This window comes from Doryrhamphus excisus, chromosome 8, assembly GCF_030265055.1.
Source record: "Doryrhamphus excisus isolate RoL2022-K1 chromosome 8, RoL_Dexc_1.0, whole genome shotgun sequence".
NCBI lineage: Eukaryota > Metazoa > Chordata > Actinopteri > Syngnathiformes > Syngnathidae > Doryrhamphus > Doryrhamphus excisus.
The window spans coordinates 17,056,082-17,081,676 of record NC_080473.1 but is presented as its reverse complement, the minus strand read 5'-3'; the positions used below and the strand labels follow the sequence as shown (position 1 = coordinate 17,081,676).

Genomic DNA, 25,595 nt, shown 5'->3' with positions numbered 1-25,595 from the left:
AGTATTATGTAAAACAGCAAAATATATCTGTAATAACAATGTAATACTTAAATTAGTCATAAGAAATGATAATCAAAGCATTTTTTAGTATTGTCATTCCAACTGACTTTTTTTTTTCATTAGCTCTTGTGTGCTTTCTCCAGAAGAAAGATGCGATGCTATCATCTGCAAATGCTAACTTTGGGTCTTTAGTGATTGCACAGATGTCATTTATATATAGGGTAAACAGTTTTGTTCCCAGTGTTGAACCCTGGGGTACGCCACAAGATATATTTAAACATACAGACTCTTCACATATTGCTTACTTTTTCCTAGGTAGCTTTTTACCCAGTTCAGAAATGACCCTCTGACTCAATACCCATGTAGTTTAATTGTGATTATTTTTTTCTAATTCCGGTTTCCTCCCACATTCCAAAAGCATGCATGTGAGTTTAACTGGTGACTCCAAATTGTCCATGTGAATGTTTGTTTGTCTGTATGTGCCCTGTGATTGGCTGGCAACCAGTCCAGGGTGTACCCCGCCTCTTGCCTGAAGACGGCTGGGATAGGCTCCCGCATCCCTTGCAACCCTTGTGAGGATTAGGCATAGAAAATTAATGTATGAATGTATTGAACGCTTTTGTTAGATCCACAAACATTGCACTCATATAGCGTAGGTAATTTCCGTTATTGATTTAGTGCCATTGAGGTTGACATTTTTTGTATTGGCTGTCTATAAGTAATTCATTCTAATTTCTCAATTTGTCTGACCTGTTGTTGAATACCTTTTCAATGATTTTGGAAAAATTGTGGAAAGTGTAAACTATTTTCATTTTGTTTGGAAATGTATCCGTTTTGAATCAATACTTTTAATGTCTTTTAATTTCAATGTCTGACATGGGTAGAGGTTGTATTTATTAAAAAGAAGCAGAACACTCAATACATACAGTATTTAGCAGGATTGATTTTATTCCGATCATTTACAACATTTCATACATATGGCCATAAATGTAGCTTGACAAAAACCCCTTGAAACTTCAGGTATGCTTTCTTCTGGCTCCCCAGGCCATCGCTTTACCTCCGATCGCCAAGTGGCCTTATCAGAATGGCTTCACATTCAACACCTGGTTCAGGATGGATCCCCTGAACAACATCAACGTGGACAAGGACAAACCTTATCTCTACTGGTGAGCACACCACAAGCGACGAGTGTATTTGGGGGCAGCCTTTTGCCAGAATGCGGTCTGTCCACATAAGAGACCCCAAAAGATGGGAAACCTTCCAGTCATTCTAACTGCTTTAGTGCCTAATTAGGACCTCATTGCTGCACTCCAAAGAGCAAGTGTTTGGCAAGCGGCGTACACATTGCACACCTTAAATGTAGATGTAGCCTCACATCAAGCAGATGAGTACTGTAATTTCACTGGTATATTGGCACTGGTACCCACTGGTACCCACTAAATTTAAAGAGAAAAATACATTTGTACATACATAGGCCACATCTTTTTACAGGTAGCAGGTGCTCATGTTACAACATGGGATATTTAGTATGCAGAATGATGTCACAAAATGTTTTTGTTTTTGTTTTTTTTTTCAAAAAGAGGTTCCCGCACACTTTGTCGCTCTCATTCATGAGTTTATTTAGGTTACGTTTCGGTCCGTTTGATCTTCATCAGACATATTAGATCCCATCTCCGCCCTACACACATATGTATGTCCCCGATGGGTGCGGGCAACCAATCCGGGGACTTAGGTGGCGACCTGTTTTGATGAGTATCACCTGTCGAAGGGCAATAACAGTATTATTTTATTTTATTATTATTTTAATAATAACTAAAATAATAATACATTAATATAATAATACATTAATAATACATTATTATTTTATTTTATTATTATTTTAATAATGACTACAATAATAATACATTAATATAATAATAATACATTAGTAATACATTATTATTTTATTTTATTATTATTTGAATAACTAAAATAAATAATAATAATAATAATAATAATAATAATAATAATAATAATAACATAAAATAATGTATTGGATCTAATATGTCTGATGAAGGTCAAATGGACCGAAACTTGTTGGTCAATGTGTAGCTTCCGAGTTGTAGGGTGTGGATGTGCTGGCTCCGAATGCCAGGTGACACACTCTAAATACTGCTTTCACCTGAGCACAGCGTTTCACAACAGACCAATCAACCTACACCCTATGTTTCCAAAGCGGGGTAAACATTTAAAAACAATTAGCGCCTAACACAATTACGAGAGCGCCTGAATGCGGCGCGTCGCAAGAAGAACCGAACAAAAAGCAGAAGGGAGACAAAGCATGAAGTTGTTCATTGCTTTGTGAACATATATGAACAAATAAGTACATTTATATTTATTTATATTGTGTATTAAGAGTATTGAATCTTGAAGATTGCATTTATATTGCTGTCCCAATCCCTGCATGACGCAGTGGTGAAAACCTGTCACTATGAGTGGGGGTTCCCAAAAAAAATGAGACCTTATTGTTGGTTGTATGTGTTTTTGTACTTCAGAAAATTTGATGAAAAAATCAAGATAAAAAGGTTTAGGTTTTCTAAGTGTGCAAGAGTAGCTGGTATATACATAGCGTCAAAATGTCAAAAAGTGTTAGTCATAAATTAGCTGCATGACTGTGCAACCTGCAAGGTTCAATGAGTGAAAAATTACTTTATATGGTACTTATACACAGGAAATTACGGCACGTGCTGTGCTATTTCTTTTTTTTTTTTCCTTTTTTTTTCCTTTTTTTACATTTTCTTTTTCTCAAAATGTAAGACTTTTATATATTTATAAATGAATGACTATATATATATATTATATTATTATATATATATATATATATATATATATATATATATATATATATATATATATATAAGTCTTACATTTTGAGAAAAAGAAAATGTTTCCTCAGTAAAAAAAAAAAAAAGAAATAGCACAGCATGTGCCGTAATTTCCTGTGTATAAGTACCATATAAAATAATTTATATGGTAATTTTATATATATATATATATGTATATATATATATATATATGTAGTGTGTATATATATAGTGTGTGTGTGTGTGTGTGTGTGTGTGTGTGTATATATATATATATATATATAGTGTACATAATATTCAGTGTATATAGTGTATTCAGGTGGCAGTAGTTCCCCAAAAGTGAGATATGTCGAGCTAATCTTTTCTTATGCGTCACTCACAGGCCTCTCTGAGCGCAGTGGCAAGGCCGTGTCAACAATAAAAAAAAATGTGTTGACTTCAAAAGTGAACCAAGGTTTGCAGCTTTTCACCTGATATGTAATCACAAGCTGGCTTGACACAGCACTGATGTCGTAGCACTTGCTACACAATAGGTTTGAAGCAAGGTGTCAGCAGGCACAGCATAAAAAGACGTTTGTTTGCCTTGGCAGAGGTCATTGTAGGTGATCTCAGTGGGACGTGCTCCTGGAGGGCTGAAGATTGAAGACGGCGATAGATCTAAAGAGTGTGGGAGTGCAGAGAGTTTATTGCAGCGGAGAAATGAATGTGCAGAGTTGTTTGTGTGCCTTCAGTGAGTGTTTGTTTAGTGTGCCGTACAGGTGTCATTTCCTCTGCATGGACCATCTCTTATCAGAAAGATCACAGTGGAAGGATTAAACCAGGAGAGCGTCAGGAGTGTTTGCTCACCCACTAAGCTTCCCTCTCACTTGCTACTCGATCTTATACCTGCAAAATGTGCCCTCATTTTACTCTCTTGAGTAGTTATATCACAGGGTAGCACAGTAGAGCATGTGGTTAACACAGTTCAAATTCGTCTGGTGTTTGTACCCGAGCCCCATGTTGTGATTGTCTACCACCACACATGTCCAATTCTCAGACGTTTCTATTTAATGAACCGCCATTTCTTCTATAGTGGCCGTACAAGTGGTCTGCAGAAGTAAATACCCGCCAGCATCACTTAGCACTGCTTAAAAAAACATTGGCATCATCAATTAAATCACCTGCTGGAGGAACTGCAGTGTCTCAGGCCCCCATTTACATGTGTGTTATAACTCTTGTGTGATTTTTATGTATTTATTCTGAATATCCATTAGAATACTCTGAAGCCAAAGTGATGAAAAATACATGATCTCATACCCAATCCATGTATTTATCTTTTTAGTTGTCATAAATGAGACTTAATACCCAGTGCTGAAGACTCGATAACACATGCAGGTATTTCTGTTTACAGTTTTCGCACCAGTAAGGGTATCGGCTACTCTGCGCATTTTGTGGGCAACTGTCTGATTATCACATCTCTCAAATCTAAAGGAAAAGGTTTCCAGCATTGCGTGAAGTATGATTTTCAACCTAGAAAGGTAAGTGCAGCTTTGGCATTTAATAACACGTCCCCTGTTGTTGTGCTTCTTCTTTGTAGCAACACAATAAAGCACAATACACTCCTGATCAAAATTTTAAGACCAGTTAAGGAGGTTGTAAGTAGAGCTTCAAACTGCAAAAAGAAGAAAAAAAAACAATTTGAGTAAGGAAAAAAACAAAAAATAGAAATAAAATGTTCAATAAAAGGCCACAGTAATGAGTAGCTCCGCCATCCTTGTTAATCACCTCAAAATCGTTTGGGCATGCTTGATGCCGGTGTTTCCGTGAGTCAAGTGGGAATGTTGCTCCAGGTGGTGAAGATGGCTTCATTGAGGGCATCCACTGTCTGGAACTGATGTCCATTTTGGTAAACTTCCCTTGCCAGCCATCCACAAATGTTCTCAATTGAATTTAGATTAGGGGAATCCGCAGGATGGTCCAAAAGAGAGACATTTTTCCTCTGGAAGAAGTAAAATTGTGAGCTGCAGTGTTTGGAAAAACTCAGTCATAACCTCACAGATGACCCTGCAACATCCCCGCATAGCCAGTTATTGTTTGACGACCCTGCACAACCGGAAGATCATGATGGCACCCCCTCTACTGTGACATGTTTAGAACATCTCAGGGTTCTCCTTGTCATGCCAGTAATGTTGGAAGCCATCAGGACCATGAAGGTTATTTGTTTTTTTCTCATCAAAGAATAAATCCTTCACTGCCCCAAGTTTAGTGCTTGTGCAAACTATTTTTCTTCTTCAAACCCTTCTGCAGATGCCGTCTGGTTATTGGACTGCGCTTGGCACCGGTAATAACTGGTCTTAAAATTGTGCTCAGGAGTGCATGTGTCAGCTCGTTTGATAACTTTACCACGAGCGTATAGTGACACTGAAGCATATCATTGTGGTGATAAAAGTAGCCTTCTTTCACTCGAAAATGTCCAACAATTTTAACAATTACAACACTTCACTTGCTGGCACAGCTCACGTACAGGAGATGACTCCTCGAAGACCAGACGTGTTGAAATAAGCTTTTAATTGATTTTGACTTGAGGCGTCTGTGCGCGAATGCGGATGTAAATTGGCACCGTCTGGCCTGCCTTCTCCCCCACTCCCCGTCAACCATGAATCCTCTTTAATTGTCCGTACCTCTGTGAGTGCACGCTCGTAGTGGCCTTCTTAGGTCAAAGCAATAAACATGGAGGCACCTATTACATGGGGTTGAGAGGAGGCTTCAGGCTAGTCTCATTCAAAAGAGATAGCATGCTGTTCGTATGTATTTTATCCTTTCTTTCTAATTCCTGCATTGATTGTGCATCAACAGAGAGAATTACTGAAGAGTGTGCCTTTATCCATTAAATGAGAAACCGCAGCCAACTGTAACATTTGCTAACGGTTTACACCACCAGGCATGCACACAAATGCAGGATGCTATTCCTAAGAAGTAGAAATACACACACGGCTGTTAAAGTAATGTCTCTTTTTTTTCTTTTGATAATGATCTTTGCACCTCATTTAAATGAGTTTCTCTAAACTGTAGTCACAGCTTTTAATGCAGCCAGACAGCCAAACAGACTGCCATTCCTTTTTTTATTATTTTGCCTTTCCTGCAATCTATTATTTACAATGTTCCACTGCAGACTTCCGAACTTTAGAAGGCAATCCTCGTGCCTGTATGGGGTTCTCCTACAGCTTTAAATTAAAATGTGTGTTTCTCCTGATGCACGGTTATGTTTTTCAACATTTAGCACCATATGATGGAGGTTCTGACATAGAATATATAAATGGCTACTCTATAGTTCCTTCAGAGTTCATATTTAAGAGTGTGTGTGGCTCCAATATAGCACTATTGTGCACATTATCCATTTATACACTGTGCCTCTGCACTTACACAATGTAATAGACATAGCGTAATCAATGTCATTATCCCCCACAACAAAGTAACATTGAGTGGGACAGGAAGATACGGTCACATGTTAAAGGGATTGTATGTAACATGCTCCGAAATTACATTTTTTGAAACAAAAAAATGTAAAAGAACGCTACTATCGGCTTGTTTGTGTTACCAATAGTGTTTTCAAAGAATGTGTACAAATGTACAAAATGCCTATTTTTCACAATTACAAATTATACTGCAGGCTGTACGGTGGTTAGCACGCAGGCCACACAGCTAAGAGAACCGAATTCAATTCCACCCTCGGCCATCCCTGTTTGGAGTTTGCATGTTCTCCCCGTGCATGCGTGGGTTTCCTCCCACATTCCAAAAACATGCTAGATTAATTGGAGTCCAAATTTTCCATAGGTATGAATGTGAGTGTGAATGGTTGTTTGTCTATATGTGCCCTGTGATTGGCTGGTGACCAGTCCAGGGTGTACCCTTCCTATTGCCCAAAGACAGTCGGGATAGGCTCCAGCACCGCCACGACCCTCGTGAGGATAAGCGGTGGAAATGAATGAAATTATACTGCAGGAAATTTGTAACGTTCATGGCTGTCACTCATCGTCAAGCAACCGACAATTTGGAGTCAATATGTGGTTATGACAGGATATACATTCAGTGATAGCTAATGTTAGTAGCAAAAAATTCCAAATTGTCATCATGAGCTGATAAATATTAGTGCATGGGGGGCATTATGTCAGCGAGCTTCTGCAGTCTTCTGCAGGAAGAGGAGGCATATTATGCTTGACGTGCATTCGAATGTTGCCACCCTCTACAACACACGTGTCAACGGAGGGCCAAAGCACTGCAGGTTTTCTCTCCAACCGGTTTCTCCGGTAGGTGATTTAATTAATGAGCTCCTTCCCTCAATTTGAAGGTGGTGTTGATCATTAAAATCACCTGCTTTGGTTACCGGCTTGAAAGAAAATCTGCAGTGTCTCGGCCCTCCACGGCATGAGTTTGATACCCTTGATCTGCAACATCATGCTGGGCTAGCCTATTCACTGTAGCGAAGCCTGCTTTATTGACATACTGTACATGGGCTGGGCTTATGTTGCTCGGGGATGGTATCATGTATCATATCCATGAGGAAGGATTTTTTTTTTCTTCATGCAAAGCAGCAATTTCCAAACTGATGGTTCCGGTGCCTCCTCTCTCAAGAGTGGAGCAAGTGAGGGTTATGATAGATTCTTCTGACTCCTGGTGCTCATAAACAGGCCCTAGGGCCACATATTACTGTCAGAACATCATTAAATAGTCACTTTTACATAATAGGCCTCCTTTGATGTCTGTTGTGAGATCTCCTCACTGTGATTGTGCTCTCTCTCTCTCTTTTTCTCTCTCTCACTCTCAGTGGTACATGATTAGCATCGTTCATGTCTACAGCCGCTGGAGGAACAGCGAAATCCGTTGTTACGTCAACGGCCAACTGGTTTCTTATGGAGACATGGCTTGGCACGTTAACACAAATGATGCAAGTACACTCTTCGTTTCGTCAGTGCATACTTGTCGGGGAAAAGAAACGCATTGCATCCTCAACGGCACCCATTTGTTGCATTATCTGTCTTCAAATGTCTTCCATTTCATGAATATTCATATGCTCAGTAGATGTGTTACAAAGAGTCGGATAAGGGATGATCACACATGCATGAAAAATATTTCACTCTCCAGTCCATTTGCATGTTTGAATGAGGAAAAAAAGGCTTCACATTTACACTCAGGAACTCAGATTGCTTAACTGGCCGGTGTGCTTCATGAAATACTCCATCACATAGACTGCAGATATTAGTAATGTGTGGGAAAAGATTGCATCTTCAAGCTCTTCAAGCAAATAATAAATACAAGTAAAATATATATATTTTTTACATACACATATTTAAAATGTACTACGGGGCCTGCATCTATTTTGTGCATTGTGCAGATTAAAAAAAGAAAGAAAGGGAAATCTCAAATGTGAGGTGGAGCAAAGTCATTAAAAGAAGTGCATTAGGTAAAATAACGTTCAAATGGAGCGATGATAGCGGTCATAATAGCAGCAGGTTTTATTCAGAATGATATCACCGCTGTATTCCCATTTCCCGAAAGTCTGCACTGAGTCCTAATTTTTGGAAAATGGATTTCATTCCTATGGGGAATCAAGCTTCACTGCACAACATTGCACGGATGGTGGTTGCATTTATGATATTCTGAGGTCAAAGTTTTGTGACTCATTCACCGCAATGTGCCTGAAGAGATGTGAGGTGCTCAGGAGGGAGAAAAGGCTGTATATTCTACTCAATCATTGTTAAAAGTCCATTTGCTTTTTTCCCCCACCCCCTTCAGTCCCAAACTTTGAAACAATGTCATCCTTTTTTTCTGCTTTCAGAGTTACGATAAGTGTTTTCTGGGCTCCTCTGAGACGGCCGATGCAAACAGAGTCTTCTGTGGACAGTTGGGAGCTGTCTACGTGTTTGGCGATGCTCTGAATCCCGCACAGATTTTTGCTATCCATCAGCTGGGCCCAGGCTATAAGGTATGATGACCTAGAGGACAGCCAAATTAGACTTTATGCTCTTTTAATTTGTATTCAATTGATTATGCTCTGCTGTAGTGCTATAGCATTGTTTTTTCCATCCTGACAAAGTCAATAAACATAGTAAGCATACTCCATAATCATACTTACATAGACCAGACTCTCAGAGGTTCAAAGTTTTCTTTTTAGTCCTCACCACTAACCCTGTAATGCAAAATTGGGAAAAGACAGGAAGCAGAACTGGAGGTAGCAGAGATGAGGATGAGAGATGAGGTTCTCATTGGGAGTGACCAGGATGGATACGATCAGGAACGAGTACATCAGAAGGACATTACACGTTAGCGGCCTTGCAGAGAGACAAATGCAGAAGACAGGGTTGGATGGAGGAGACTGATTTGTTGTGGTGACCCCTGAAGGGAAAACCCGAACGAGAAAGAAAAAGAACTTCTATTACGTTTTCCCTCACAAACAAACATGGGTCAAATGTTTCTCAGTCTACACCACTGAAAAGTGCAAGCACAATAATAAACGTCTTTTTAAAATGAATTCCTCTCTGACAATGTCAGTAAGGATTTTCAGCAGGGTCTATTTAAAATTCACTTTGTAATAGTGCTTGATGCCAGGTTTTACCATCCATCCAATAAGGCTTTCCATTGAACAGCAGCTCTCAATGGGATGTTAGTAATGGGGGTGGATGTCAAAGCCAATATAGGTAGAGGAAGGTCAAGTCCTCCAGCATATAAGGGGCTTTTAATGGAGCATGTACACTGTGACACATACACTTGATGTACTGTTGCTTTTAACCTTGTGTGATGTCTAACACATAATTTCATTGTTAGTTTAAAGGGGATCTTTTATGCTTTTTCCACTTTTCTGACCTATAAATATAGTTAGAATGTGGTAGTCTCGTGTTAAACGATGCCAAAGTTTCGCATAATGAGGGTTGCACATTTGGAAGTGATCCTTAAAAGAAGTTTGGGATGGCTCAAAAGTAAGGATCGACCGATACATTGGCCAGCCGATATATCGGGCCGATATTTGCGTTCTTTACTTGAATCGGTATCGGCAGATACACGCGTGGGTTCGCCGATGTATTTTTCCGCCCCATGATTTACAGACAGGCATCCGCCCGGCAGCTTTGTGTTGCCGGAGGACCCTGCTACACACGCAGTCGCGGCACCCCGCCCCCAGGTGCAGTGTCATCACATCGATGCTAGATAAAACCTAAACTACGACAGAAATGTTTTGCACATGGTTGAATATTTATTCCTTTTAAAGTTGATAATAATTAAATGACCTGTAATATTTGTTACCATTGTTATCATTGTTATTTGTTCATGTAAATTGAGGAAGTAAAAGCAGTATCGGCCACAAATGTCGGCCCAAGCAAAATTGGCCATCAGCCAAGGGTGATGGAAAAAAAATCGGTATCGGCATCGGCCCGAAAAAAATCATATCGGTCGATCCCTACTCAAAAGGTACAGTTTCAAAAGGCGTGGTAAAACTGCGCCTTTGTGATATCACAGAAGAGCGTGACTATAAGCCCTACCCCAAGGTCTGCCACTCTGTTTACTTTGCTAGGCCCGTTTCCTGCCACATTTGTTTACAATTCCTAAAGATGCCACCATCAGGCACGAGTCGTTGGAGTTTCCATTTCGCGAGTTTCTATTTGGCTGAATTCACCTACTCACCTGTCAGTCCCCGGTGGTGCAATGGGACAGAAGGCAGGAGGTACGGTTTCGATCGCACTGCCAATTTTGCACTGAAAGTAAGTATTCGTATTACTCCAAAACACGTCTTACTAAATTCAATAAAATTGTACTAAATGCTTTAGAGGATATTACATATTGCTTTAACTTTTATTGTTACTACCTTCATGGATACAGCAGACGCTTAAAGGAAGCCATATTTCTCCATATTCATACAAGTTGCTATGTTGTCTTTTACAGTATAGTAACTTTTTCACCTATTCCGACACGCCTCATACCAACGAATACCAATGTTATGTGGTCCAGCCAGATTTATCGCCATATCACCAACCATTCCTTTGAGAGCATCACTGCAATAAAACCCTACAATCAATGATAGCCTATGGCACAGGACAGAAAATGTCCAAATGTGCTAGCAGTCTTTTATAAGACCGGCTGGCCAATGGGCTGACGCTCGTATGCCGCGGGGTGTTTTCAGCCACAACTTATGAGATCATTATTTTCACACAGGGGCCGTGCTGGCGTCGCAGTGCGGGTCCGCAGCTTGTTGCTTCTCATATATTCTTATGAACTGAGATGTTTTTAGGATCAGAGAGGTTACACAGTGTGATGCATGTAGGCTTCTATTCACACTTGATCACAGTAGATGAACACAACTGTTATTATGCTCTTTCATCACCTGGGAGACTGGAAAGAAGGCATTTAACTCATATTCGCATTTCCCTTTTAAACTCTTTACAGGGAATTGTTTTGCTGATGAGCTCAATTAGATTTAAACATCCAATGTGCAATGTCTATGTTCACGGGCTGTTTTCCTATTTCCTAGCCAATTATCACACAACGACCAAAATGCTTCAATACATTATTTCTTGTGTATGTTTTTTTTGTTTTTTTTTCATAGATATGGTACAGGATGTTGGAAAAGTGAGTACAGCTGGAACTATTAATGCTGCACTTCAGGCAACTTCCATGCATTTTTTATACGACTTGACAATAAGGAACTTTCATTTACCAAATATAAAATAATAATTCACACAGTACGAACTGACACAAAACAAAAATGCTGTGAACCACGGGTGTCCAAAGAGCAGCGGGGGGCAATTTTCAACCTGCAGCCAGTTTTTATTGGCGAGTATTTGGTTACCAAATATATATTTATACTAGGCGTGTTCCGATCAGGGCTGCACGGCGTGCGAGTGGTTAGCGTGCAGGCCTCACAGTTAGGAGACCCGAGTTCGATTCCACCCTCGGCCATCCCAGCTGTCTTCAGGCGAGAGGCGGGGTACACCCTGGACTGGTCGCCTGCCAATCACAGGGCGCATATAGACAAACAACTATTCACACTCACATTTATTATTTTTTATAAATTGTTATACATTTAGTATTATAGAATTTATTTATTCATTCATACTCATTCTGAGAAGAAGCTGCCTCAAATCTCATTGTGCATAAAACAGGCATCAATAAGGGTGACAATAAAAGGCATCTTATTCTATTCTATTTTAGGGAATACTGTTTTGAGGGTTAGCATGCAGGCCAGAGTTCAATTCCACCCGTGGGCATCTCTGTGTGGAGTTTGCATGTTCTCCCCGTGTGTGCGTGGGTTTTCTCCGGGTACTCCGGTTTCCTCCCAAATTCCAAAAACATGCTAGGTTAATTGGTGACTGCAAATTATCCATAGGTATGAATGTGAATGGTTGTTTGTCTCTATGTGCCCTGGGATAGGCTCCAGCACCCCGCTTGACCCGCGTGAGGATAAGCGGTAGAAAATGAATGAATGAATGAATGAATGTATGTTCCGTTCAGGATTTTATACTGATCCTAATTCTATGGAACAGACATGCCAAGGTGCTGAAACAGAGTGAACAGAGTGAAGCCTCAACTGTTTGAAGTCGAGAGGCACACCAAACAAACGAGCATGCGCATGGCAATATTTGGAGGCCGGTATTGTGTGATTACTTAATTTACTATAGTACCAGTTGTTTTTTCTTGCCACGATTAATCTCACAAGATTTTGCAACACGAGATCTTGTGCCACCCTTAATTATTAGATATTAACACAAAGCTCATATACCTTATGGTACAGTAAATTTATTTACATTCGATTGATTTTTTTTTAGCTTCTTTAATGGACATAGTAGGACATTCTTCAGTTTTTCTGTATGCTATGATCTATATTATTTTGTATTTGAGAATTACATGCCAGCAAATTGCAGTTATGTACATATCTGATTTTAATTTCATCCTTATTTGATTTCCTCCCATTCCAGAGTACATTCAAGTTCAAATCGGAGAGCGACATCCACCTAGCGGAACACCACAAGCAAGTGTTGTATGACGGCAAGTTGGCCAGCTCCATCGCCTTCACTTATAATTCCAAGGCCACTGATGCACAACTCTGTCTGGAGTCTTCGCCACGGGAAAATACCTCCATCTTTGTCCATTCACCCCATGCACTTATGCTACAGGTCAGTACTGGAATAAAAAATAGTTGTCACTTACAAATCGTGTTAAAATGTCATTTGTTTTGAACATTTCCAGGATGTGAAAGCCACAGTGACTCACTCCATCCACCGCGCCATCCACTCCATCGGTGGCATACAGGTTCTCTTCCCACTGTTTGCCCAGCTGGACTACCATCAGTTAAACGACAGCCAAGTGGAGAGCACTGTATGGTGAGAGCTGGGGGAAGATGACGATGAGACTACATGGCAGTTACAATATATATTCACTTTGCAACGTACACATTGATGAATGCTGCGCTCTTTCCTTTCTCTGTGTTGGCCACTCCAAAGCTCTCCCACTGCGCTCCGAATGGCGTCAGAGCTCTGTTCTAATTCCATGTTGGTTGAACGCCAGCATTTTGACCAGATAGCCACAGCGGCGGCTGCACACCACATTACAACAGCATAAACCCTCCAAGCCAAAAGCTCCCTCGCCTCTGAAGTTGTCTCTGCTCCCACTCCCGCTTTGGCATTTGAAGGGTCTTTTTCATAGAAGCCCTGCCGCTCACTGGCCAACACTTGATTTGTTTGTTGGGCCCTTTTAGAGCGAGTGCTTGTAAATCCCGCTGGGCTCAGAAGCTTTGAAGATTCTGCTACAAATAATGTCTGGATTTAATATCTGGTGTGATTCCACTCATCCTCAAATAGTATGAAAACAGACGAATCAAAACAATAATGCCACAAGTGTTCAGTTCCTCCCTCAAAGCTTAACAGCTTGTGCAAACTTTAGGTATGAGTGAAAAACCTGTCCAGTTGTACACTAATGCTAAGTCTTCACATAGACGGCTATTTTTATAAAACACATACAGTTCTTCTTCTTTCTCTTTTGGCTTTTCCTTTCAGGGTTTGCCACAGCAAATCAATCTCCTCCATCAAACCCTGTCCTGTCTCTCTCACACCAACTATCCCACATCCTCCTTCACTACATCCATAAACCTCCTCTTTGGTCTTCCTCTAGCGCCTCCAAGGCCTCTAACATGTAATGTCACACTGATGCACTTGATCCTAATCCTATCCATCCTGGTCACTCCCAATGAGAACATCAGCATCCTCATGTCTGCTACCTCCAGTTCTACTTCCTGTCTTTTCCTCTGTGGCACTGTCTCTAGACCAAACAACATCAACTGTCTCACCGCAGTTTTATATACCTTTATACCTTATACCTGAAACCATTTCAGCCTCCACAGCTTATCACAATCCCTCAGTATATAACAGATATTAGGGTTTGATTTATGTGTACGGTCGTCCCTGGCTACATCACTGTTCAACATCGTTCCTCTCCCTATCACAGTTTTCTGAATATTTTCCGAACTTATCGTAATGATCATTTTCTGATGTCAAAGACTTGCACATTAGTTTACTGAAAAAGACAGGTTGTCCTATATTCAGGGTCTAGAGTTTTATACATGCAGACCAACCTTTTCCAAGTGAATCAGGGCTTTTCTTCCTGTCACTCTCACGCATCAATCACCTGGAAAGGCATACAGCCAATACAATATTAGTCAAATATAAAGTGGAACCTTGGTTAGCATCCTCGCCGGTTAGCGAGTGTTTTGTTTTGTTTATGGCAACCAGAACCGGACGTTACATCACTTGTCTATGATGTAATCAGATGACTATCATAAATGTAAAATCAGTTTTATAATTACAGTACAGTAAGACAATTTTAAATGCATATAAGGTTACTTTTACCTTCATTGAAGACCACTGTTCCCAGACCCGATGTGGCAGTGAGACACAACACCACACCATAATTCTGTTTATTTCTTGAATTCAACAGTTTCTCACCTTTTATCAAAATGTTGCCACTTTCAGCTTGTCTTAGCTCAATCTTTGGTTACAGTATTGAGGTGAGAAACACTATTGAATTCAAGAAACAACTCATGCCAAAACAGGAAGGTGGTGGTGGTTGACCTCGCTGCCACGTCGTGTCTTTGGGGGCAATCGCCAAGAATCATTTTCTTTTACCTTGAATAGCCATTTACCCCATTCATTCATCATTTATATGTATTTATATGCATTTTGAATCACTTTCTGCATTTCTTATTATTAATTCCCCTACTGCACTGAGATACCTGAAACCATCACCCGTTGTAAAAAACGTTACATATCTTACAAAATCTTACATACAAATACTGCAGAACACTGTCTCTATATGGACAACAGGCCAAAACACATACTTTTTTTTAATACGTATGTGTACATGGCTATCGTCTTTATTAATGGTGTTTCACACAAGTCATGTAGGTAAGAGTAGTACATATTTGGAGTATTACCAGTATGACAACCTGGTTTGCATGTAATGTTTAATAGTTTGGGCCATGCCACATGCCCAGATAAGGTTTCCAAGAAACCCCATAAATAGATGTAGCATACTACCCATAAAGTTACTCACAAACAAAAAGGTATATTATATAAACATATAATTAAACTCACACCTTTGCAAATGACGAAGGTAATAATTTCAAAGAAAGCATTCCTTTCTGAGATCATGAATTTTTATTAAAGTGCAACAACAGTTGGAAGGAATAAATAAGCGAGCCGACACTTGCTTCGAGCAAACAGACGAAGCGACACTCGATCACACGACTTTGTATGCATGTAGTGCATCTCTGGGCCAGCCTGCACTGGAGTGATTGTGTCCTTGTTATTGTTGTGCTTGAGTGGAGGCCACCAGAGAATGTGAGGCAAAGCCGATTACCGAGCGTCACCCGGCACCGCTGTCACTCAGCCAAAGGCTTCAGCTGAACAACGGAAAAAGGCACCTTCAGCGGACCTTTTCGGGCTCTTTATGGGCTTTTTACATGTTAATTCATCCCTTCACTTGACCTTATATTGATACAAGCCAAATTTTGTGGTGCTGTCTTACAGTGATTACTATCGGTTATGTGTCCTGTGCTTTTTCTAGCGCTACTCTCCTGGCCTTTCTGGTGGAGCTGCTTAAAAGTTCTGTTGCCATGCAGGAACAGATGCTCGGAGGGAAGGGCTTTTTGGTGATTGGATACCTCCTAGAAAAGGTAACACAAAGAGAACCTTCACCAAAGTGACATCACTTTGTCACTCGGTGTCTTACCTTGCCAACTATTTATTTTTTTCCTCCGCTATATTGCGACTCCCCCCCGGCCAGCTTTCACACTCTCACATATGGCTCCATCTGTTCAAGATATGTTTAAACCACACTTCTCCTGCACATTCATTACACTCTCTTCTGGCCATTGCTGAGTTTCCACCTGGGCAGAGAGCAGGTGACACTAAGGTGGAAATGTGTCAAAGTAGAAATTCCATGCAAAGTATAACTTTTTCCTCAAAGACTGAGGCCATTGCACAGTGGGACATGATAAAAGATGTGCTCTTGCTTATTGGTCCTTTAAGTTGATATCACATGTGCTATTATGGTAATGGTAATGGTTTTATTTCATTTGAACATGCATCAGATTACAATTGAGTGCATCCCATAATCAGTTAACAGTTCCACATGTCCAAAAGGAAGCAAAGCTTATTAAATCCTACCCCTCCATCTGGTACTTTTACAATCATTAACTGTTACTGTTTGTTCACTTCCTGCTTTCCATAATACAGTTTAAGGTTTTTTTTTTCATTTTTTAATTAAAAAAAATATATATATTTTTTAAAATAATGTACCTCGTACTGACCATACTGACATAATGGGTACCATAGTAAGTGTCAATATAGTGATATATATATATATATATATATATATATATATATATATATATATATATATATAGCACATCATGACTGGTTCAAGACTCTTCATCCTTGTATTTAGCAAACATCAACTGCTTGTATTGTTTCTTGAATTTTCCACATACTGAAATGCTATGGCTTTTTAACGTAGTCCTAGCATATATAAGTGTTTCAAATTTAGTTCTTCCCTGAGATCATATTTCTCCTCTCTTGTAGATAAATATTGGATGACATTTTTAGGTAATTGGTTGTTTTTAGCCTTATGCATTATTTTAGCTGTTTGAAGATGAACTATATCAGCAAGTTTAAGTATTTGTGATTTTAGAAATAAGGAGTTAGTATGTTCTCTGTATGTAACATTTGTAAAGCATGCGGTACAAAAACCTGAGCAATGAATGAATTAACACTATCATGTGAAATACACACCCTTTCTTGTGTACATCTCATGTATTACTTAGCTTAGAACTTTATTCCGAAACCACTTGTCAAACTCAGGCCCAGGGGCCAAATCCGGCCCGTGCTACAATTTCATCCAGCCCGCGGAACTGATTGGAAAATAGCATTGAGTTGGCCCACCTCACGGACCTTATTGCAAAAAGTGCTCACAGCGATCTGAGTAAGTAAGCGATTCCTCCAGTATAAACTACTCCTCTGGCATTTTGGTTTCATAAGTGGAAACTATTCTTAATAAGAGTGCCAGATTCAGACCAAATGAAAAGATAATGTAACTATTATACGCTGTCCGTAAAAAAATAACACCTTAAAAAGGCAATCAAAAGTGATCATTTTAGTTATAGTACAGCATGCACAGTAATGTATGATCTTTTTCATCTCTGAGTTACACAGCACATGGATTGCGATGTTTTTGTGTTGATATAAAACACTGCAGCTTTTGACATTGAGACAATGATGCTAAGGTGGTCAATCAGCAATCACTTTATCTTGGCCGGGCTCAATGCTCAATTTCTGGCCTCCCCCGGAGCCTTGCTGGGCGCACTCCAGGCTGAGCACCTTCCTGCCTCCAGGCACCATGGCTGCTGGAGGCTCCCTTCCCTCCCCCCTCCACACTTTCCTACCCTCCATGAAGCCTTTCTTGGGGTGTGCATAACAGCCGGGCAGCACTCACACATGAGGTTTTTAAAAATGAAGCTCTTTTGTGGTTAAGAAAATTCATAATGGTTATATTCAAGTTCAATACTATTTGAAAATAACACTGTGAGAAAATTCTAATAACGTTCACATCATATATTTTTTTAAATCATGGAGAAATTCAACATTTCATCCAAAAAGAACTCTGGCAAGCAACCTCATTGAAACCATGCAAATCTTTATTATGAACTATTTTAAATGTATGTAATTTTGAAAATATTTCCATTTTTGTATTTTGAAAATATAATTATATAGTTATAGAGTTGTAAAGTATATATAATACATCATATAGTGTGTGTATACATACACCTGCACACAAATATTCCATCCATTTTCTATACCGCTTATCCTCATGAGGGTCTCGGGGGAATGCTGCAGCTGTCTTTGGGTGAGAGGCGGTGTGCATCCTGGATATAGACATACAACCATTCATACCTATGGAAAATTTGGTGTCGCCAATTAACCTAGCATGTTTTTGGAATGTGGGCGGAAACTGGAGTACCCAGAGAAAACCCAGAATATGCAAACTCCACACAGAGATGACCAAGCTGAGAATCGAACCCGGTTCTTCTCGATCTCCTGACTGTGTGACCTACATGCTAACCACTCTGCCACCATGCAACCCACACAAATACTAAATATACTGTATATTTTGTTTCGTTACTACTACTAGCTGGTAATTGCTCCCATGTTTCTGCTCATTTGTTAGATTTTGCTTTGTTGCTTTCCCACAGTCGTCACGGGTGCACATCACCAGGTCCGTGCTGGAGCAGTTCCTCGCATTTGCTAAATATCTGGATGGGCTCACGTTTGGGGCGCCCCTCCTCAAGCAGCTGTGCGACCACATCCTGTTCAATGCTGGCATCTGGATCCACACCCCTGCCAAGGTGAGCCCGCATAGGTAACTCATATCGTCCAAGACAGAGTTTCCTGGCATCTTTGTGCCCATATCAATAAATAAATGAGATATCACAGAAGCTGTGTGCTTGTTGAAAATGCACTTGTCTCCAGAAAGCGGCTGGGACCAAGCATGAATAAATATGTGAAATAAATGCTAAATTGTTTGGAGGCTTTCCTGCTACCGTCCTCCAAAGTAGAGCACCGAGAGAGATGGAGAGGGAGTGAGTAAAAAAATGAGAGAAACATTGAGGTAATGAAGTGGGTTAGACCACTTTTAGATACATTGGTACCCAGAGCGGCACTGACTGCCTCCCTGAGGACATGCCACACAATCCATGTATCCTCTGCTCTCTCTTTCCTCCAGCAGCTAGTTGTGTAAATGATGGCGGCATGCAGCCAGCATCCAACACACAACACTTGGAGGACTTCAAGCCACTGGATAATGTTTTTGTGCTTTTCTGTTGTCATTGAAATAACAGAGTGGTGTTTACTTATCACCACTGTTTCATTTCAGGCCACGATGTGCATCAACTTGAAAAATGCATCCCCTTTGTGCATAACTACATTGCGTTATTAATGAAATTATTATGGGGGAAGTGCAAAAGAGGACACCAATTTTTTTTTTTGTGAAATAATAAAGTCACGCAAGGTCATGATATGCTGTCTCAAACCACCAGTACATTTGCGTACACAGATGTAGTGCTGTCCCAAATCAACTACTGTCACTGCACACCTAATCGCAATATTTACCTGCTTCCTCTCCCCTCCTTATCGATGGTCACTTGCAACTACCTGTCAGAGCACACTCGGGATTTTACAATAACCCAAACTGAATGTATTATTTTTTTCTCTTTTTTAGCCAAGATTGTGACTATTGAAGGTGGGTTGTGTCCAGTAACATTTGGGTATTGACAGTGCACTGCATTTTTTTTCCAGCGTGAACACACTTATGCGCTCAAAAAAAAAATAGAAGTGCCCAAATTGAGACGTAGCCCAACTATCACAGACTTCAGTATTTATTAAAAATGAAAAGAAGAAGAAAAAGAAAAATCCTTCTAAAACAGGGACTAAGGTGACTTTTAAGGATTCCTTGTATTCCACCGACAGCTACAGTTCTGTATTTTTCAAATGTACTTAAAGTTCCATCTATGATAGATGTATGTGTTTTCACTGCAGATCCAGCTGTCTCTTTACACGTACCTTTCCTCCGAATTCATCGGCACAGCAACCATCTATAACACCATTCGACGAGGCGGCACGGTGCTCCAGCTGATGCACACGCTCAAGTACTACTACTGGGCTGTCAACCCCGCAGATGGCAGCGGCATCACCCCGAAGGGTCTCGGTGAGCGCATGCACTGTTGGCAACGGGGAGCCTATTGGTGCCTGGTGTGGTCCATGCCGCTTGAAATTAGAAATGCTATCATTGCTCAAATATTGGTTTTCACTCTCAATTATTATTTATTTGCGGGGGAAATGATCACATGCTGTACCAATAAAATGTTTGGAGACATTTTCTCATGCAGTTGAAAGGGATGGTCCAAACATTTTACTGCTAGTGTGTAAATATTATTTAATAGTATTATGGAAATGCATTTGTACAAATACAGGCCTCCCCTTCCCTTGTTTTTCATAGAAAATAACCATAGGATTTATGAGTTTGCTTGTGAAACAAAAGTATGCTTATGCTAATGAGCCTGTTTAGAAAATGAATGTGTTTTTCCTCACACTGCTATTTCAAAACATAACTGTGGTTCATCATGATATATTGGCATTGTAGTCGCTACTGTTTTATTCTGGGCATTTGCACACACACTGTTTTGGTTCTTTTATTATTTAATTATTTATTTTACATTATTTAAGCATTTTATCTTTTCATCAAATAGTTGAGGATACTGCAATACACAAACTTCTCCAAACTTTTACTTTTTTGGAATTTTTGCAGTCCTTATGTGATGCATGAACACATTTCCTTCCCTTTTCTGTGCATTCTCGCACAAGAAAACAAGTTAATATGACCTAGCTAACAATGGACATAATGAGAAATATATATTTTGCTGCTAAAATATCCCTAAAAAAACTGCAACAATGTTCCATTTAAAGTACACGACATAATTCTATATTAACCAAGCTACAGCAATATTGTTATTGTAGCAGCTAACACAAAAAAACTATTTATCTGGCGGACTAACATGACAAGTGTTGTCGCTGTATCTATGCTGCTGTTGTTGACAGAAATAGCATAAGTTCTATTCGTGACGAGAAATCAATGCTCCTAGTAAAGATGTTTCGGTAATGTTTTAAATCATCAACATTCGGCAAGATACTGTAAATATAATTATCATCAATGTCTGTGTCCTTGCATGATTACAGCATGCGTATCAAACGATAAAACGCTGCTGAAATGTGTGTCCCGATGATGTGCATTGTTAGCTAGCTCATATTAACTCTTTTTCTGCCGTTATAATGCACAGTAAAGGGAAAGAAATATGTGTTCATGTTGCACATCAGGATTGTGAATGGTGGGCAAAATTCCCCCCAAAACGTTCAAGTGCTGGAATAAAAGTGGAACGTCAGAAGACATTTTCAATTTAGTTTGTTTCTCACCAGTACTATAATTGTTCAATTAAAATAAGGCTTTTTGCATGTTTATGTATGTATATTATAACAAGTCTCAGCTACGGGGGTGTTGTTTATCATTGTCATCAGCTGGTTTCCACCTTTTTCATCATCACATACTTCCCATGAACAGTGTGTTCAAAGTGTCCTTGAAGTGTCACTTTTACTATCCATTCTCCTTTTACCGAATTTTATTAACAACCTATCACTCGCAACCTTTTTTTCCACGACAGCTGGGTTTATCCCACATCCACGTCGCGATGATGCTCATTGCCGCTTAAATCCTAGTGGTTTAATAGCACTTGTCACGCTGTCAAAGGGGATTCCTGCCATTGTTAGCAACGCTGTCACTGCTAATTTCTCTGAATAAATTAGCGCCTGACAGTTTGGGGTGAAGATTTATTCTCATGGGTCGTGCGAGAGATGAGTCAAGGCCTATATTCTCCTATAATTGATTTCCCACTAATAGACGTAGTGACCTTTTTAGGTTGAGTTTAGCTTGGTCATGATGACAACATACAAAGCAACAGAATACAGTGGAACCTGGGTTAGCATCAATAATTTGTTCCAGAAAGTTTGACTCTAACGGAAACGGTTGCTGACTGAAACATTTTTTCCCCATAGGAAATCATCAAAATCAAATAAACCATTCCAGAAAGCCAAAACACAAATATTTTTTTTGCATTTATAGTAAACTTCTAAATGCATATACAATGAAAGGGCTGAATGAACATTTGCGATTAGTTATTTCTTGTATTCAACAAAGTTTCGCACTGAGCCAAAGAAAGTTCCAAGCGCCAAGATTTTGATAAAGAAGATGAAAAACACTTGAATTAGAAATACTGACAACACAGGAAATAATGACAATAATACTGACAAAACAGCAAAATGATTTCCGTGTTCTGTGTGTGTGCTGCTACCTCATCTTTGGGAACGCTTACATCAAGGATAACTTGTAACTTTACTCAACTAAAGAAAAACTTACCTTAAATGTTTATGGCACAGTATTGTACGCTAACCTGGAAAATGTACGTAAGTCAAGGCAAGATTTTGGCCTAAACTTTTGTTAATTGATATGTGCCCCGTGATTGTCCGGCGACCAGTCCAGGGTGCACCCCGCCTCTCACCCGAAGACAGCTGGGATAGACTCCAGCACCCCCGCGATCCTCGTGAGGATAAGCGGTAGAAAATGAATGAATGAATGAAAAATCTACTGACCTGGATGGACGCTAGCCAAGGTTCCATTGTACATCTTTAATCTTTCATAATGCTGTACAAGAATATGCCCATACTATTGTAACAGTGTTTTAAGAACGTAACCAGAGTCGTTAGTATAGATCTGAAACTTTGATGTAATTTGAAGTAGTCAGTGTAACGCTTGTGTAGCAGTATAGATTTACTATTCACTGAAAGAGTCAACACCCAGCCGTTACCGTCTAAATCACTGGCAACACAAGTGAGGACACCTCACAAAGGACAATTTACCTAACCGAATTGTGTCCTATCGGCTCCAGCATACCCCTGCCACCCTAGTGAGGATAAGCGGCATAGAAATAAGATGGATGGATGGAATTTGTGTCCTTGGTGTCAATATTTAGTGTGAGCATGGTTGTTACCTCTTGGGCATGGAATTGAACAGAGTTGCACAGGTTGTTACTGGAATACTTCTTCACTCCTCCATGATGACATCACTGGTGGAGCCGGCTTCCTTCCAGTGGAGGAAACATACTTGTCCACTCCACCACCTGCATTTGTCATTTTATGGTTCCTTATCATGCTGTTTCCCCGGAGTGTGATCATGCACTGCCTTACAATGTCTGAGTACATGTTGGATTCATGTTTCCCGTCAATGAACCACAGCTCCCCTGTGCTGGTGGCACTCATGCAGTGTCCCTTCTCTACCGAAGAGCACACCAAACATGCAGAAGTCATTAAAACCACTAGAGTGTGTGATGCAATTTGGATTCCAGATGAAGGCTGAGCAACTCCTGCCTGTAAAAGCTGCCGCTGGAGTACTGGCGGTGTGTTTGTGTGGAGTTTGCATGTGCTGCAATGCAGGGTATAGGTTGATAGGTTGATCTGAGCAGATAGAAGGCAACTTACTGGTCTTGATTGTTTTTCAGTGCGCTCTGCAATTAAGCCTTTCTCATGCAGGGTCCTTTAAACAAAGGCAATAAAATGGCGTCCGTTGTTATGGACTGATGGCTCATGAAGACAAATCTCAAAATGGATCGCTTCCCTCCTCCAGGTCTTTTGCAGCACAGGTCTAGAGCCATTAATCTAAGCTTGATTTGGCAGGTCTGTCATTGTCGACTGAGAAATGACCAAACAAAAGGTGCGCATAAAGAGGGGGCGAGTCGAGTAAGTAATGAAGTGTTCAATTATAGGGACACGGGGAGGACATTTCAAACAGGGGCTCTGTGCCGTCTCGTCCTCCCCTCAGGTTTTTAATAGTGAATGCTTTTGAATTAAAGCCATATATCATTCAGTTATGTGCAAAATCACCTCTGAGAGACGCCAACTTCTTCCAGACATCTTCCTTTGAGGTACCCAACACATACTCTGTCTCAATCAACAGCCCTCTCCCTTTGTCTCTGTTCCCCGCTTGGTAATGGACAATGAAAAGCCGCTTAGCTCGTCATGGTGCTCACTTCCAAACGCCTTTCTCCGGCTAAAATTTTCTGGGCAAAATCAGCTCTAACGGACGTGCCTCTGAGGAGTAATGTCATTTGAGGGCTTCTGGTTAAATTATGTGTGCGCTCCACCTGATGGATTGCCCTTATGGAAGGGGACACATGACTGATTATGGTGGTTTTCAAAATTGGCCAGCTTTAGACAGCCAGTATTTACACCTGCAATCCTGAGAACCACTGGGGATTTTCATTTAGGACAAGAAAACAACCCTGAATTTGATGGGAATTTCCCACAATGCCTTTTCATCACTGTCTGTTTCCATTCATTCCTGTTACTAAATCCTTTCCTCCTATCACTTACTGTTGGTTTGAATTATAAGAATGCAAATAACACAGACTTAAGCATATGAGAGCCTTTGCTTGCTTAAAGGCGCCCAGCCTTCGGAGGCAGAACTCATACTTATGTCTATGCTATCACATAACAAGCATGAGTCATGAAGTTGAGCACATGACTGCATTAATCACGTTGAAATAAATAATTTTTCAATAATCTCCCTCTGCCCTTGGGGTGCACGAAACACTGTAATCTGCAATCGAGAAACAAGAGCTGCACTGAAGCTGTTTAACATAATTGCTTGTGAATAACTCCAATGCATTGGTGGCTGTGGTAATAATGTTCTTATTAGCCCTTCCCTGTCACACTCTTGTCTCGGCACAACGTTTTCCTCCTCTCTATTAATCAACGTCGAGATACTTAACCGTTCTCCACGAATCCTCGGGGGAGCCTTGTCATTGATTACACTGCTTTTGGTAGAGCTGTGTGTCTGCCGTCATTCCCAGCACGTGTTACATGAACACATGTCCACTGAAGGTGGAGTTCTTCAGGGTGACTGATATCAAGGACAGGCCAGTTTGACCTATGTACCCCAGTAGAACTTAACTATTATTCTCTTTGCAGTCATTGGATGTCCCTGCAGGTGGATACCTCAAAGTTTATGGATCAATGCAAAAATACAGTTACTGCTTATACCAAACTTTGTGATACTGGTGTTATATATATTACATTGTCAATATTTTGTCCGCATGTGTGTTCCAGAGAAGCAGTTAGAATTCATGAGAGGACATGATATAATTTCAGCTATGCTGTCTCAATAAGAAATATACATTTTTAACAACTGCATATACCCCCCCCCCCCCCCCCCCCCCCCCACCAACTCTCCGGTGAAGCTTGACATGCATGGACAAATAATGTTATCCTTAAGTCAATTGGTAATTGGTAGCCTTTTGGTGTACAGAATTTCATGTTTTTTCTCTTTCACAAAAGCACCAAAAAGTCAGCCAAAACATAATTAACCATGGCTGAAATTGGTGAGCGTCTCAACAAAGAAATATGCAACATGGGAATATTTTGTATATTATGTAAATATGAGCAGCTTTGTGACAATGTATGCAAAAATAATAATTGGATTCATTTAGGGCCTTTCAAGATACCCAAAACGCTTCACAGTGAATTCTAGTGTCCATTCACTCCACAGTCACACAAGGATGCTGGACCACAGCTGCCCTGG

General features: G+C 40.2%; 1 protein-coding gene across 5 annotated transcripts in view; it reads left to right on the top strand.

The window, feature by feature from the left end:
• LOC131134774 (neurobeachin-like) overlaps positions 1 to 25,595 on the top strand; it is a 189,247-nt gene that overhangs the window by 25,947 nt on the left and 137,705 nt on the right. For 4 of the 5 annotated variants that reach the window (XM_058080375.1, XM_058080378.1, XM_058080376.1 and 1 more), the window contains exons 5-13: positions 1,045 to 1,166; positions 4,234 to 4,360; positions 7,648 to 7,767; positions 8,659 to 8,805; positions 12,785 to 12,982; positions 13,056 to 13,189; positions 15,927 to 16,035; positions 18,610 to 18,762; positions 19,952 to 20,120. In XM_058080375.1, the coding sequence (XP_057936358.1) occupies positions 1,045 to 1,166; positions 4,234 to 4,360; positions 7,648 to 7,767; positions 8,659 to 8,805; positions 12,785 to 12,982; positions 13,056 to 13,189; positions 15,927 to 16,035; positions 18,610 to 18,762; positions 19,952 to 20,120 (1,279 nt within the window). Of the gene's footprint in view, positions 1 to 1,044; positions 1,167 to 4,233; positions 4,361 to 7,647; positions 7,768 to 8,658; positions 8,806 to 12,784; positions 12,983 to 13,055; positions 13,190 to 15,926; positions 16,036 to 18,609; positions 18,763 to 19,951; positions 20,121 to 25,595 lie in introns of those variants that run through there. The other variant, XM_058080377.1, reaches the window with a different exon arrangement.